At 41.5% G+C, this 16723-nt stretch overlaps 1 protein-coding gene across 2 annotated transcripts; it reads left to right on the top strand.

Moving 5' to 3' along the window:
- The first annotated feature begins 4854 nt into the window (after positions 1–4854).
- LOC309442366 (acyl-CoA (8-3)-desaturase-like) lies at positions 4855–16246 on the top strand. Of its 2 annotated transcripts, XR_014184595.1 has the most exons (13): positions 4855–5218; positions 8349–8459; positions 8906–9103; positions 10109–10210; positions 10825–10953; positions 12828–12885; positions 13269–13345; positions 13808–13905; positions 14256–14352; positions 15002–15081; positions 15253–15378; positions 15720–15821; positions 16180–16246. XR_014184595.1 is itself a non-coding variant. In XM_082058145.1 (12 exons), exons 1-12 carry the CDS (start codon positions 5000–5002, stop codon positions 15769–15771), a joined length of 1347 nt encoding a protein of 448 aa, XP_081914271.1. In that variant the 5' UTR covers positions 4855–4999; the 3' UTR covers positions 15772–15891. The 2 variants fall into 2 exon arrangements, 1 of the variants encoding a protein (XP_081914271.1); XM_082058145.1 differs by lacking the exon at positions 16180–16246 and having other exon boundaries at positions 15720–15891.
- Positions 16247–16723: the final 477 nt, after the last annotated feature.

Genomic DNA, 16723 nt, shown 5'->3' with positions numbered 1-16723 from the left:
TTGTTTTTTATTGTTTACCCACAATAGGACACCTAAAACTAGGAGTGAAAGCACCGTCTGCCACAACCCAAATGGAAGTATTTCACATGTGTTTTTTCCTCTTTTACAAAAGTCATAAAGATTGCTTTCACAGAGGAAAAAACCCCATGTGTTGGCTTACTAGTGATATCTGGATTAAGGAATGAAACAAAGTTAATCAAGACTTTGAATATCTGAGCAAAATAAACTCCTCAAGATAGTGAAAAAGGCTTCAATTGCAAACTTGACTCTGTGCCCTATAGAAAAAAAGGCGGCTTGGTTTTGCTTTTGGTTTTTCATCCCATTTCTGAAAATACATGATGTTCCTGAAAAGTGGCACCATCTGAAATACATGGTGGTATCTCGTTTATTCAGAATATATTAAAAGAAAAGGAAAACCTGGTTCTCCTCCTGATTGACATGGTGTTGTTTAATGTTCTTATCAAGCAAGTAATTACTGTTGTTTGGTTTTTTTCTCCAAAATATGTCTTCAAAACAAGATTTTGCAGTCTGCAAAAGTTGGTGTGTCTTGAAAAGATGGAGGGGCTGTTTCAGAATCAAGCCTTGCCCTGAATTATGGATTCCAAATTAAGTTTTGTGCCTTGGAGAAAATAATTTTAATGATTTCAGTTTCCTCACTGTGTTTGGGAAGAGTTACAGTCACAGAAGAAAGAGTCTTGGAGGAGGGTCCATGAAATCCATGAAGGAACAAGAAGCTTCGTTCACAGGAGTGGGAGCAGATGGATGCAGGTCAGGTCCCTGCCAGATGTCGGAGCCACTTTAGGGCAGAACATCCTCCATGAACCTTCCACTAAGGTAAGGTGCTGTTCCACCACAGCTTCAGACCAACCAGGGCAGGGCAGAGACACTCAGGTATGTCTACATAGATAAGCACAACTGGAATTGTAGATGCCTATCTCCAAGTTCACACTTCTCAAACTCTCTGTGCTGTTGATACCTAACCCAGGAGACGGGTACAACCCATAGTTATCTGTCTTATATCTAAGTTCTCCTTCTGGGTGAGACTGTACAGCTCATAAATTAGATGTTCTTCATGCAGCCTTGCCCAGGAGCCTCACTGGGTAGGCATTCTCAGAGCACGTGTGACACGCTCCATGCAAAGTTTAGTTTCTGTAGAAATCGTAGAATGGTAGAATCATAGAATAGTTTTGATTAGAAGGGACCTTCACAGATCATCCAGTCCAACGCCCCTGCCATGAGCAGGGACATCTTCACCCAGATCAGGTTGCTCAGAGCCTGAAATGGCCAGGAGAACCATGGGTGGCATCCTGCATGACAAAATTACTCAGAGAACTTCTTTGGAACAAGAGGTTTTCTAAGTAACAAGATACTTCAGTGTGTCTTAGTAGTAGATCTGTTAAAATTTATTTTCTGGACCACTCTGTGCAGTGCCAGTGGATTAAGGGTGCACTGCAAACATTGAATGTGATGCTGGTGAAAAATCTTTGGTGCAATAACTACCAGTTCAGTAGTCACATATTGGCTTTCTGGAAAACTGGAAAACTACGTCAAGTGCCTGTGCAAGGAAAATCTTAGTCACAAAACCAACTATGTAGAACAATAGCTCAATGCACGTGTACGAGCTCCCAGAGGCATACAACATGGATTTTGACAGGTGCGTGGGTAGTTGTTGCAGAACGCCGGGTATGGTGTAAATTAACTGCGACTGGTTTCTCAATGTTTTATGACTGTGGCTTTCACTACCTACCTGGGCTTTTCTGTGTAATTCTGAGATTTGTTGGGTGACCTGGATAATGTAGACAGAGGCAGCTTCTGCTTTCAGATTGGGAGAGGACTTGCTTGAGGCTTTTTCATGTAGTGTAACATCAATTGGCACTACAGGACCCTCTGGATGGGACCGGATGCTCAATAAATTCAGACATAAAATACTATGCATGCTGTTCATATGGAAGTCAAGTATCTTAGAGTTCCCAAATTGCCTAACTAATAACAGTGGTTTGATGGATACTGGCACCCACAATGTGTATTACCAGTGAAAATCGTGATTACTGACTGTGTGCATAGGCAGAGACATCCTGCATTTATTTCTTTATTCACTCCAATATGTTCCTGGTTCTGTATTCTCCAGGTCTTTGTAGATCAGAATCTAAACCCAGATTTTTATCTACTCCTCTCCAGGTAGCTGCTACATTTACAAGTCCAAACAAAGGGCAGTGGGAGGTTTTCATGTATTTTCAGCCAGTTTTGGAGTAACTTGAATTTTTTTGTGTGTATATATAGAAAATGCACATATGCAGAAATTTGCAACAACTATTGCGTAGTTTATTACAACCACCTTAAGTACTGAACATGATTTATGTAAGACTCTACACATATTCCACACTAGAACACGAACACATCATTATTGTCGACAGTCTTCACTTTTATTTAGAGCAAGATAAAGGGTTATGAAATGCAATGTGACAGCACAGTGAAAATTATTCCTCTCATTCTTTTATCACTGCCTCTTAATGAATACTAATAGTCACATTTCTCTTTTACCTAGGGTGGTGCCACCGTTGCCACATGTCAGGAGCTTTTAAACGGTTGTTTTGGGCTTGACTGATTAATTTGCCAGATGCTGCTACACGATTTAATTAGAATTGCGTAATTCACAATTCTCTGTCAGCCAGCAAGGCTGCCCACTCCATGCAGGTCTGAGGGCAAGGCAGGGATTGCAGCTGTCTCTATCCAACTGGTTTTTAGGCTACTGTTAACTCACTGGGAAACACAAGGAAGAAAGAAACCAAACCAAACAAACCACCAAAACTCCACGTTTCGACTGTATTTGCGTTCTGAGGCTTGTGCAGAGTGCGCTAAGAAAACATAATGGTAAGCTGAGAATCTTCATCATCGCTTATAGCACGAGTACCATGTAAACTCCATTCCAGAGTCCCTTAAGGACAAACTTTAAAAAATAAAGTTGTTGTATGTAAATGAAAGGGTATTTTTCTCGCAATGCAGAGGCCTATCAGATCATCTCTGCTTTGATCAGCTCTTCCCTAAGTTTCCTGCATGCCGTGTGCTCGGGAGGCAGGGAAAACAGCCAGTATTCCACCTCACCCTCGATCAAGAACATAGTTTAGTTTTCTTATCTTTCTGCCTTCCCTGCAGTCTGCAAATTCATTTTGTTCAGTGCTTCTCAGAACTGGGAGCTCGTCACAACCATCAGTCTTCTTTGAATCACAATATGTGGAATTATCTGTGAAACTCCATGTCACCAGAGGTAGTTGAGACCTAGAACTTGTCAGGTTTTAGGCAGGGACTGGGTGCTGCTGTTGCCAATATTCGTGCTTATAAACAAAAAGAACAAATTGGGGTAAGGTGGAAAACATGTGATTAGGGACTTAGCTCAGTATTGCCTTATAAAGGGATAGGATGAAAACCTAATGAGGACAGACTATAACATACCTGCCTGCTGCTTGTAGCATCCTCAAAAGTACCCAGGGCTAGTAAATTTGGATTAAAAGAAAAAATTAAGAGAATCCTATATGTGAAGTAGGACAGTATTTCATGTATGTCAGCTTATTTTCTTTTCTGGGTCACCCGCAAAATTGATGTGACTTCATAGGAAACATGGCATTGCTTTATCTTTGCTATTTATTACAGCTGAGGGCTCTAACCTCTTTATTTTGTAGCAGATCCTCTCTGAACAGCGCAGATATTTTGACTTCAGCTCTGCAAGACTAATATTTAAGCAAGGTTAGTTATGTAAGCCGTGATATTAAACATAGTTTTAGAAGCTCCTAATCTACAGCCAAAATTGGTGTTAACGTTGTTGTTGTTGTTGTCATTGTCATTACTATTATTATTAATTATTATTATTCTCAACCCCCATATCTTTTAATTACTGTTGTTGAGTTATGAATTAATTACTTGAACAAAGAGGTGATTGAGTGAGTGGAGCACACACAGAAAACTCTGCAAACAACTGTATGCAAAGTACTGTCAACGTCCAAGGTCAATTAACTGGAGAGAGATGTTTTCTTAAGGTCTCCTTTCTTTGATTTGGTGATATTTTGATCAACGATGCTTTTAGTTAAGAAAACACATGAATTTAGCGTGTCAGGGATAATGTGGAAAATTTCAAGGACCAAGGACAACCTGAAGTTTGGGTAGTGATGGGACCATGAGGATGAACCTTATGGGGAGATCGCAGACCCTGGAGCATTCTGCCGTTTTCACTGGGGTACAGTAGGAGTTGGCTCCATGACTTGAAGGCAGGAATTACAGCTTGACGAGAGACGTTAGCAAATGTATTTAATAGCAGCTCTTGGCTCTATTCTCAAGCCGCTTTACAGCTTTATATTTTGGCACTGCAGGACATGACTGAGCTCCACTGTATGGCAAATGCACGATTTCCTGAGGTTAATGACTGATTAAAGGATCACAGGATGCTGATAGTGGTACCGTTTTCTAAGAAAGTCACTGAATATTTGCTGCAGAAGAGCTGCCCACAACCTTCCTTGGGTTTCTCTTCTGGATAACCCCCATATTGACTCAGTGGTGTGGACACAAATTAACAGCTTACTTTACACAGTTCCTAATGGCCTATTAAGTTGTTCAATTATTAGCCCTTTCCATCATTTTGCCATCTCATTTAACCGAATGATGATCTTGCGAAGTCTTTCTTTCTGTTTATGTATATTTGTATTCACTGAAGTTAAGAAACAGCTCTCACAGGTAACCAGACCTTCCAAAGGCAGCTCAGAAAAGCCAAGAAGGACCAGGGCTTTTATTTAAGGGTGTGTTGAAGTGTCTGATGTCAACGTGGAAGAGGAGGGAGCTATGGAAGGGTGTGTTCGGGCAAGGGGAGCCAACCAGCCCTAGAAGCACAGGGCGTGGCTTGGAGTAGGATGGTATAACGGGTAGGCTGAGATGGCTCACACTCTGTCTGGACATAGACCTGCCAAGCTTGGACTAGCAAATCTCAGCGCTGACTACACACCTACTGGAACCAATGGCTCCACAGACTGGCTCCACCGGAAAGGAGACACAACCTGTTTCCACCTTTCCACGGCTTTTCACTTGGGAAGAGATCAGAACCCACAACGGCCGTGGCCAAGATCAGGAGCAATGGCTGGTGATCGACAGGAAGGTTTACGATGTCAGCAAGTTTGCCAAGCGACACCCTGGAGGCAGCCGAGTTATCAAGCACTACGCTGGGCAAGATGCTACGGTAAGATGTGGGAGGATGGTGGAGAGAGGTGGGTCTGTCGTCAGGGCAGGATGACATGGTGGGACTCCGGTGGAGAGTCCTGGTGGTAGTTGGCACTGCGCTTGATGAGATAATGTGGTGGATGTGCCTGTGCTGTTCGTAAAATTGATCTTCTGGTTACCGTCAAGGTCAGAGTTACCTGTTATGTAGATTGTAAAGCTCTGTCTGGGCTCGTTACACCGTGTTGTAAGCAGTAATATCCACAGGCAAATGGAGGAGAAGGGGTCTTGAGCAAAAAGGCAATTTGAAAGGAGGTGGGAAGAAATAAAATACAGGAATAATGAGAAAGCAGCAATATGACATTTGGATGCAGAAGAGGAGGGAAAATTCTACAAATGATCGCTATTTGAAAATAGGTTTTCCAGAGATTCCTGCAAAATTCTTTGATTTATAGATTTTCTCTAAAATAATTTGTTGCTTGCTGACAAAAGTAATAAATTTTAAGCAGGTCTCACAGACTATTTGCTGTAAGCAGATCCTGGATTTCTGAACAGTCAGAAATACGAGCATTGGAAACGTGAACAAGATTAGGGCATGAGCTTGTGATGCGGGAAACGCCGATTTAATTCTTGTCACGACAAGACTTTTTGACTTCAAGGAAGTTGCTTAACCTGCCTAATTTCTCAGGTTTCAATTTGTGAAATGGGGTAACACTTCCCAACGCACAGCCCAAAATGGGTCAGATGAGTTATTTTTCATGTTTCATTCCTTTCACCCCACTGGAAACTGAGGCAGAAAAATACCCGGTGTTCTCAAATGAAGGAAAACAACCTTTCTGAGTCTTGCTGGTTTTCTTCTCTAGGTTTTTAACTGGTAGATACAGCCTTGATGTAAAGAGAGGGTTGTGTGTCCGTTATGTAGTATCTACATAATGTGATGTGAGGTTGCAAACAGATAATTGAAGAAGGGACATTAATCCTGCCCATAATCTCCTGCAGTTTCCATTACTGGACTTTTATGAAATGAGTCAAGGAATACAGAGTTTATGGAATGATTTGTCCCCAAGCTGTGTCCTCCCAGCTTCTGCACCCACCAGTGTAAGGAATTCTGGATCAAGATTGCGTTTAGACTATTGTGCTTTATAGACACTGAGGAGTTTTAACCACAGTGAATTTGTCTGGTATGAATAAGCTGAAAGAATGAGCTTTGATCTTAGTTGTCTTTATTATTATTACAATAATATTACAATCTGTTTTTCCTCATTAAGCTTCATTATTACTTCTGTACATTTTCAACCTACTTCCTCATAATTTCATTCTTGTGTTATGAAAACAATGAATAATTTTCCCATCATTTTCTCAATGCTACTTATGATCTTTCAAAACTCTTTAAGCTGTTACCTCTTTGCCAAGGCAGCCTTCTATCATGAAACCTGTGCCAGAACTCTCTTTTTTGCTATATATAGTTATACCACATCCCTTTGAAGACAGAAGGACCAGAACTACATGCGGTAGTCAAGATTGTGGGTACACTGTGGGTTTATGTTGCATTATAATGACATTCTTCTGTCTTACTCTCAATTTTTATTCTGCTAATCTTTACCATTTTTTCCCCCAAGTACTCTTGACTACTCTAGAACTCATAATTATATAAATATGGTGAGAATTTTTTTCCTCTAGACTGCTTAATTATATATTTATGATGAGAATTGCTGCTTCTGTGTGGATCACATCGTAAATATAGACAATATGCATAGCAGAACATTACAGTGATGTCAAATATTGGATGTTAGGTATGTTGCAGATGGTGGTCATTAAAGTTAATCTCTTGTAAGGTATAATCAGGTAGCAGGGAGGAGAAAGGCCAGGTTGCAGGACTGGGAGGCTTGTGTTTCTGTGATAAAAATCTGTGGTAGTGATATTGTGGATAGGAAATCTGTTCAAAAGGGTTCTGGCTTCTGTTTCTAAGCTGCAATATGGATATTTACAACTTGAGTCAGTTTTAGAGCTCCTGGCAAGAGGGAGCTACGTAAAAAATGTATAGAAAATGGTTGGCTGAGGGGCACAGGACCATCATGGAAAGGTTTCCCCAGTTCTGTGTCTGAACAGAGACAGTGATTTGTCACTGTGACAAGGGGCCACTAGATACCTGTAGAAAGCTCATCTGTCCAAGAAGCCACCTTGGCTCTGAGCTCCTCTAGACCAAAGTGCTCGGAGATAGACTGTGTCCGAAGAGAGACTCCAGAGGACTGTCAGACTGCACAAGGCAAGTCCTCTGTCCTCTTCCAGGGACTTAATCCGGTCCAGATGTGTGCAGAATTTTTTTGTGTGTCATGATCACCTACCTTGATTTTCAAAGCCAAAATCAGCAAGTACTTCGCTGCTCCGACACTGAGGTTTTTGTTATATCTGCTCTTTCTGAGAGACAAAAGAGTGTAATTCAGCCTCTTTACCTTTCCTCTGGAAAACTCAATGAGGACATAAGCTAAAGGAGAGTCTTGATGGTTCTGGGGTTTCATCCTTTACTCCAGAGTTGATATTTAATTTTGAATGGTTCTTGGACAGACTTGTTTGTGTCACTAGTGTTACCCGGTTCCCCAAGACATCCATCAGACTGAAAACTTACAGGGATGTAAGAGATGCCCAATTAGTCCTTCTGTGTATGGACCCTCGGCATTTATTTCCCATGGCCCTTGTGTAATAAATGCAGGATTTTAAAACGTAATCCTTTTCTCCAAAGCATAGCAAAGACAAACCTCATTCATTGATGTGTTTTGCTGCTCCTGGGTCCCATCCATAGGGCAGGGCTGCTGGCTGGAGCCTTCTAGGGAAGGACTGTGCTGAAACAAGCCGATGAAAGAGCACGTTTGTCTCTGCAAAGAGTTTTCATCAAACACTTTGATGTTTGTTACCAGCCTCGCCCAGGTACTTTTATGAAATCTAGTTTCTTGAAACCTCTCCAGCTTCCTTGGGCCAAGCTCCAGCTGATGACAAAGAACTACAGCAGCAACCGAGGGGGCAAAAATCCAGAACTCTCCGGACAAAGGAAACTGGGTTATGTATTATATCAAAGACCTGTAAAAAGTAGAGTCTCAGCATCTGGTGTTTAGTTACATACCCTTTCTTACCCCATTCCTTTGTGTGTTTCTCAGGATGCCTTCATAGCATTTCACAATGATAAGTCCCTGGTGAAAAAATACTTGAAATCTCTGCTGATTGGGGAGTTGGCACCAGATCAACCCAGCTTTGAGTCTAATAAAAAAGTGAGTGTCCTACAATCCAGCTGTGGGAATGGCTTGGGGTTCGGCATGGGAGGAGATGGATAAGAGACATAGCAGAAATAATTTTGGATCCAGCGTGCCTGACGTTGTGCCATAGGCTGGGTGCTGGGGAGGCAGCTGGTAGCAGTCACGCATGGAAACATGCACTGTCCCAGAATCACCACAGCCACACCTGGCTGTGAGGAATGAGCCCCAGAGCCCCACATTCTGCTCAGTTCTTCCCACTGAGATGTCTCAGTTAGCAGAGCCTATCAGCAACTTGTTTTCCAGTGGCAAATAACCAAGATGTGTTATCTTGTGCTCAATTTTGCACAGAGACCCCTCTGATAGAATATCTCCACTGAGTTCCGTGGCAACACTGGAGTTCCTGGGTCTGCTATGTTGCATTTTCAAAGTAAACAGTCTATTAATACTCACTTTACCCACAGCAATCACTTCTAGAGGATTTTCGTGAGCTGCGCTGCACCATTGAGAAGATGGGACTTCTGATGCCAAATTACATCTTTTTCTCCCTGATTTTCCTTCACTTTCTGGTACTGGATGCTGCATCCTGGCTCGTCGTCTGGTACTTTGGGATATCCCTGGTGCCTTTCGTGGTTGGCATTGCGTTCTTCACCATCGCTCAGGTAAACTGCTGACAGCTGTTTGACACTGCAGATGCATTTGGTTCTTCCAGATGGAGAGGACTGATGACATGTTCATATCTCAGTCATTGCTCTACTGCCTCTTCTTAGATCCTGTTATCTGGCTGAAGGCAACAAGCACGTTCCACATCATGATTTTTGTTGGCTCCAGCAAATCTAGTTTTGCTGACAAGCTGCTCCCTGGGGTTGGTGAGGTGTTGTGGAGCTGGCAGTTTCACAAGATGGGATGAGCTGATCTAATCGCTTACCCCAGCAAAAGACAGAATATTTCATTATCTACTCCACTTCTGGCTCCATGTTCCTTTTGTTCACTGTCTGATGGCTCCAATGTGTTTCAGGTCCTTTATGAGCCAGTTACACTCACTAACCCTGAATAACTATCTGCTGGTTTAGTAAACTGAACCACAGAAGGGCAAAATACATGTCAGGGTTGATATAGGGAAAGAGGGAACAGGATTTTGTGCCCCTTAGGTGGGAGAAATTGGAGGGTGAGGGGAGGAAGAAAGCAAGAATTTTTAGTAGCACTGGAATCTTGGGTTTGCTCAGACATCCATGGAACAAGCACAAAGAAACCAATTTTAAAATTATCTGTTCTATTTGCCTAATATCTGCAAAGCATATACCCCTCAAAGAGAATCCTTGTATTTCCATGAGAATATGAAATGCAACAAAGCTATGGATTTGGAAATTCTTATGCTTTCTAGCTGGTTCCTTGGAAATTACGTATTTGCGGTGGGAGCAAATGCAGTAACAGTCAAATTAATTGTGATGATGCTTTACCGCTTTCCCTTTAGCTGCTACAATAACATCAATATCTGACATTGAGTGGTTTTAGAGGACTGAAAGGAGGTTCTCAGTGTTCAGCACGTAGTGTTTCTTCCCCAAACCAAAAGATGTACTCACACCATGAAGTTACAGAGACTTTTGAGGCAAATCGATGCAATGCTGCTGTGATTCTGATTCCTCAGTGATCCTTTTGTCTTCCAGATCCAGATGGGCTGGTTCCAACATGATCTGGGGCACTGTTCTGTCTTCAGGAAGCCTCGATGGAATCGATTGCTGCAGATCGTTGTGATAACTGCTCTGAAGGTGATTGACTCATGGTGTGAATATTCTCTGGGGCTAATCTGGCCTATGCAATGAATGGGAGTGTCCCTACACAAAAATGATCGGGGTAACACCTCTGCTATGAGGACAGGCTGAGAGGGTTGGGGTTGTTCAGCCTGGAGAAGAGAAGGCTCCAGGGAGACCTTATTGTGGCCGTTCCATACTTAAAAGTGGCCGATAAGAAAGATGGGGATGGACTTTTTAGCAGGACTTGTTGCAATAGGACAAGGAGTAATGGTTTTAAACTAAAGGATGGGAGATTCAGGCTGGACACAAGGAAGAAATTGTTGACACTGAGGGTGGGGAGAGCCTGGCCCAGGTTGCCCAGAGAGGTGGTGGCTGAACCATCCCTGGAGACATCCCAGGCCAGGCTGGACGGGGCTCTGAGCAACCTGAGCTGGTGAAGATGTCCCTGCTCATGGCAGGGGGGCACTGGATAACTTTGAAGGTCTCTTCCGACCCAAACTATTCAGTGATTCTATCTTCATGCAGTATCACCTGTGAGGGAAGTGTAAGTGCAACCATGGTGGAGAAATAGTGATGTAATCATTGCTATTGTTCTGGTTTGAATCCCTGGTCTTCAACTTTTCCCACAGGGAGCGCCAGCCAGCTGGTGGAATCACCTGCACAACCAGCACCACGCCAAACCCAACTGCTTCCGCAAAGACCCCGACCTCAACATGCACCCTCTCCTGTTCAGCTTGGGAAAGTCACTCTCCGTGGAGGTAAGCATGGAGATATCCAGAGAAGCAAAGGTTTTATTGACAGAGAGCTACGTAGTGAGGTATAATAATAACCCAGACCATGCCATTCTGCATGGAACTCATGATAATCCCCAAAGTGTTCTATTCTCTAACACAAGGTCTGCAAGCCTCATGTACCAGTTGGTTATTATGGTGTTTAGGCGCCAAATCTTGAGAAGCAAAGTCTTAAAACCTGTGCTTAAGCGCTCTGTGTCATTAGAAGAGCAGGGTAAGCACCTTGAAGGCAAGGCCAAAGAGTGAGTCAGTCCACTTGCAGGAGTGCTAGATGTTGTTAGTGATCCTATAGACAGTGAGTCAGACATTCCCTCTTGGGCCTTTTGGCTGCGGGAGCTGTTTGGCACCTAAATCCCTCAGGACCAGTATAGCTGCTATGCATGAAACACAAGCGTAGCACATTATTTCTTAATGACAAATGTTGTGGCTTTCATAAAAATAAAAACCATGAACAGACCCTCCCTGATGACTTCTGCCATCATTAGGATAAATAAGACCTCTTTTGCTTTGTCTTTCCCTGGCATTTTGCTCCTGGGGTGATGAAATGGCCTCTTTGTTAGATAACCAGCCCCTTAAAATAATATCTCTCTTTTAACTGGTAATAAACAAAGAAACTACAGCTCTCTGAGGCATGTGGAAAATTCCAGCTCTGCCGTCTCAGAAAGACACCTGTAAAGATCGTTTATACAAAATACTTATTCATAGCAAACTGTTAGCTGCAACTGGGAAGGATTTTGTCGGTGGTCTTCTGAAAGATTATAAATATTATATATCAACAGGAGCATCTAGAGTGAGCTGGCTGTGATATATTGGGTTTGATAGAAATGAAAATGTAGGAATGAGTTCTCATGTCCTCCTAATTTTAACAGAAAAGAGTCAGGGACACTGGGGCTTGGCAAAATGGATTTCAGTGGTTTCGTTTAGTCCAGTTCATCTGTTTTGTTGTTTCAATTTTGATCCAATGAAGATATCTTTGAGATGTTAAAAGTGTTTTGTTTTTCTCAGTAATAAGGGAGCTCTGGAGATACTTTGCTTTACCTCCTTATTATCTTGTCCTTTGGAGAATCATGAGTACAAAATTTGCAGATAATACTAAGAACTCTGCTGTGCAAATAGTGAACAAATACACTGTGAAGAACTAAATGTATTGTTCTTTTTGTGAATATTTCATCTCTTGTTGTTTTGTGCACTTGAAGGCAAAATATTCAGGAACAAATAAGGTAGATGTCTTCATAGTGTATTTACTACTTGGATCTTGCAGTCATTTTAGGATAGCATCCAAATGCTTAGGTCATTTCTGGCCACTGTCTCCTCTATTACGCAAAAATTTGGGATGTTTGCATCATATCTCATCTGATAAAGGAATTCAGGTGTAGCACTCAGACCAAACACATCCTGCATTCATCACCCATCAAGTTTCTCGTCATAAGTTTTCATATTAATAACCTGTCCCTGCCTGAGCACCAATAGTCTCAGCACTCTGTGTTGAATATGTGGAATTGGTTAGGCTGGACTTTCATTGCCATCACTGGAAACTTCCCATACAAAATTCTAATGACTTGTGAGCATTTTTGTGTCCTACTGTGAGTTTGGGATCTCTTGGAAAAATAAGGCTCTGTTCTGACATCAGCAAAATGTTGCTATCTGGGAACAGGGGCTCAAATGAAATCTCTGCTTCTCTCTGTTGTTTTGGAACTCTCTTGAGTTCTTGCTTGTACATTTCTAGAATTAGAGACATTAAGAGGTAGTTCTTGATGTGATCATTAGGCAGCAATAAGAAGCATCTTATGAAGCATCTCAGGTCTCCAACTGTCTCATTACAACATCTTCTCATTTTTCAGCTTGGAAAAAAGAAGAAGAAGTTCATGCCTTACAATTACCAGCATAAATATTTCTTCTGTGAGTATCCCCATTTCCTCGTAGCGCTGTAGGATTTTCACTTAAAAATCGTGACTGCATCTCCTCCCCAAAATCAAGGTTTTGTAGATGCTCCCATTGAAGTCACAGCTTCAGGAGGGTTCCTTCATGTTAAAGAGGATCACAGGAGCAGGAATTACCCCTTGTTGTCTCTGTGAGGATTATGTAATGTTAGGTTAGATGGGGTGAATCAAGTGTGAGCAGGAAAGGGATGGGAAAGAAATGAAGGAGAGGTGAGGTGAAAAGAACAACAGATTACGTGGACACATGAAAAGTTAGTGTAAAGGGAAGATGGCAATGTTTTTATTCCACTGTAAGATTTACAATGCAACGAAGTTATAAATGTATTTGTTTTCAATTTTCAGTATTGGCCCCACTTGCACTGATACCCTTCTTCCAGCTCTCTGTATTCTACTTTGCAATCAAGAGGAAAAAGTGGTTGGTAAGCATCGCTTTTATTGGCTAGACTCTCAAAAAATGTCCTTGCTGTGGCTTTATTTACCTTCACCTTAGGTGACTGTGGAATTTAAGGCAGAAAACACTGATTCTAAGCTTGCTGCAGCAGGAATGCAATCAATGGGTGCAGGGTGAATTTCTTTGGGAGAGGCTTTTTAGCCTCGTAGCAGCTGAATATTAATAAAAGTTAATAGAAAGCTATCAGAGCCAGATATAGAAGGTGGGAGGGCTGTTTGCTGGTCTGTAGTTACTGATGGTAAAGTGAGGGCTGTGGGAATATTTCAGAGATAACACTCAATTGGGGCAGAATGATGGTGTGGCGCTTTCTCTTCATAAATAAGAGATCAATAAATAAGAACATTTTCTATGCTGCAGTTCAAGTAAAGGGAAGCGGAGGAAGTTCATTAACAGAGGCTGATTTTGGTTTATTTTATTTTTGTTTTTACAGGAGCTGTTTTTGACAGTGTTGTTCAACATCCGAGTCTGTCTGATGTATGTTCCTTTGATGGGATTTAACAATTTCATGGTGTACTACTGGCTGGCCAGGTAACACGCAGCACACCCAGAGTCCCCAGGGCTAATATTTGTGAACAACATTCAGCTTTAAGGGGAATAAATGAAAAATGGTCATATTTGCTAGTTTTATCAGAAATAAGCAGTCAGACCAAAAGGAAGAGCATAATTTTGGGAAGTGGTGGTGGTTGTTCAGGGCCATTCACAGCTACAAATTTAGTAGTTCTCAAAAGAAATTCCAAAAGTTATGAGGTAAAGGAACAGAAAATCCTGAATTATGTAAAAATGCTCTTTTACTTAAGATGAGACTCAGTAAAGTGTTTTAATGGCAAATCTGGATGGGATTAGAGATATGAGAAGTGATTTTCTGTTTATCTGCCCAGGTACCTAGAGAGTAACTGGTTTATTTGGGTGACACAGATGAATCACATTCCAATGCACATTGATTATGATAAGAACAAAGACTGGGTATCTACACAGGTGAGAACCTTCTTTCTTCTCCAAGAGTGAGTTTGCTGTCCTGTAAAGATGACATTGTTCTTCTCTTAGCTTTAATGCCATGTTACACAGTATCACAGTATGTTAATGAGGTTTATCCTTGCTGTTCGTTAAATAGGCATGCAATTCAGTAGTAGTCAAAACACTTCAAACTTTAGTTGGAAAATGGGATATCTAGATTTAAAAAACTCATTTTTTCACTGAAGAGTTTTGAGACGTTTTTGACACCACTTTTCCCTTCACGGTATGAAAAAATACTGAGGGCTTAACAGTCAATCTCCTCTTTATGCCAACTAAAGAGAAGCAAAGTGGGACTGATACCTTTATTTTTTTACCCTATATGTTATAGGTTTACTGCAGATAAGAGAAAACTGGCAAAAGCTAGGTCTGATAAAAATGAGTCTAAAAATGAGTGAAGAAGTCACTTAATTAACTTATATCCCAACAACCCATTTCAATCTAGACCTTGTTTAATTATTCAAGGCAATGATGGCTATAATTCCTGACACTAAACTGTCTTTTATGCTGTACAAGTGTGGGTAATAATTGCTGGGGTTTAATTATCAGACTTCCAGAAAGACAGATGCTAAATCATGTGTTTCTTAGGTCTTCTATTTTTTTCCCCTCTCAGCTCCATGCAACGTGCAACGTGAACCAATCTTTGTTCAACGACTGGTTCACCGGGCACCTGAACTTCCAAATTGAGCACCAGTGAGTATGATTATGGGGAAAAGAGTGGGAATAACATGGGGCACTTAAAAGTGAGAAAGACCATGTGGTTTCCCATGAAACAATCTCAGGAGCCCCTTTGTTCTTGGGGAGGGCAGGGAAATATTTTGGTGCTAGCAAAGCCTAACTATAAGTCTCTCATTCAATTTGCAGCCTTTTCCCCACGATGCCTCGACACAACTACTGGAAAGCAGCTCCTCTGGTGAAATCCCTTTGTGATAAGCATGGCATTGAGTATAAAAGCAAAACTTTACTGACAGCCTTTGTAGATATTTTGCAGTAAGTATCAATTAACAATATAGTTTTGCATTGTAATAACGTGTGGGGAACATAAGCAGCCATTTCAAATCAACATCCATGGAGAGAACATACAAAGACTTCATTTACATTTTTCTAAAGTTACTTGGAAATTTTAAAAAATTTCCGTTTCAAAGATTTGTTTTTCTTCCTTAAATCATCTCAACTCATTCTCTGTAGTCAGACTTTGCTATGAGATGTCCATGCAGTTCTTAATCAATTTTTTCCATGTACTTCTTTTTGCATCTAAACTACAGTTTACTTGCCATGAAGGTGAACACTGTCTCCCCATAAGTGATTGTTTTAACTTTCTGTCCTTGCAGTTCACTGAAGGATTCTGGGGAGCACTGGCTTGAAGCATATCTGCATGGGTAGGCACTGGCAACTCTCCAAGGGAACTTCTTCACCAGACGACTGAATCATAGGTTGGTGTGGGCTGGAAGGGACCTTAAAGGTCATCTAGTTCAACCCCTTACCATGAGCAGGGACATCTTCAACCAGATCACATTGCTCAAAGTCCCATCCAACCCGGTCCTTGAACACTTCCACAGATGAAGCATTTACAACTCCTCTGGGGAACCAGTTCAAGCATCTCAGCACCTTCATAGTAAAGAATTTCTTCCTTATATCTAATTTAAATCTACCCTCATTCAGTTTAAAAATGTTGCCCCTTGTCCTGTCACTACAAGCCCTGGTAAAAAGTCTCTCTCCATCTTTCTTGTAGCCATCTTTCAAGTACTGAAAGGCTCCAATAAGATCTCCTCCTTACTGTTTTTGGCTCAGCAGGTCAATGAAAATGGGATAGGACAAAGCAAACTAAAGGAATTCAGGACACATTAGGACAGGAAGGATCTTTAAGGGATATTCCAGAATAGAAAACATAAGTATGTGAAGAACAAGATGGCCTGGAGTGTGTCCCCAACACTATTGTGCAAGTATGTGCACTGTTCGTGGATCGCATAGGGAGGCAGGTAACTAGATGCTACGTGTTGCACCTGTAATAGCTGGTTTGAATACAGTCCCGAGACTCTGTGTAGCATGTATTATTTATATGCATAAATATATGTATGTATTTTAATTGAGTGGTGTCTGTGCTGTCTGAGTCACTTTCTGATGTAGACCAGCTATGAATAAGACAGAGAAGCCAAGGCACTGAGGAAGTACTCTTGCTTTTATTGGGTTTTTTATATATTAATTTTTATCTAAATGCTTACTTCCCAGTGATTCCAGGGACCTGTGAATCCATGTTGGTTGTTAAGTAACTAAAGTACATTAGTGGCTCTGTTCCTATATCTGGAAAATGAAATAAATCATACCTAATTCTATC

Source organism: Streptopelia decaocto, assembly GCF_964273445.1.
Source record: "Streptopelia decaocto genome assembly, chromosome: 7".
Classification (NCBI taxonomy): Eukaryota; Metazoa; Chordata; class Aves; order Columbiformes; family Columbidae; genus Streptopelia; species Streptopelia decaocto.
The sequence above is the reverse complement of the archived record's forward strand: the minus strand, read 5'-3'. Positions and strand labels throughout refer to the sequence as shown.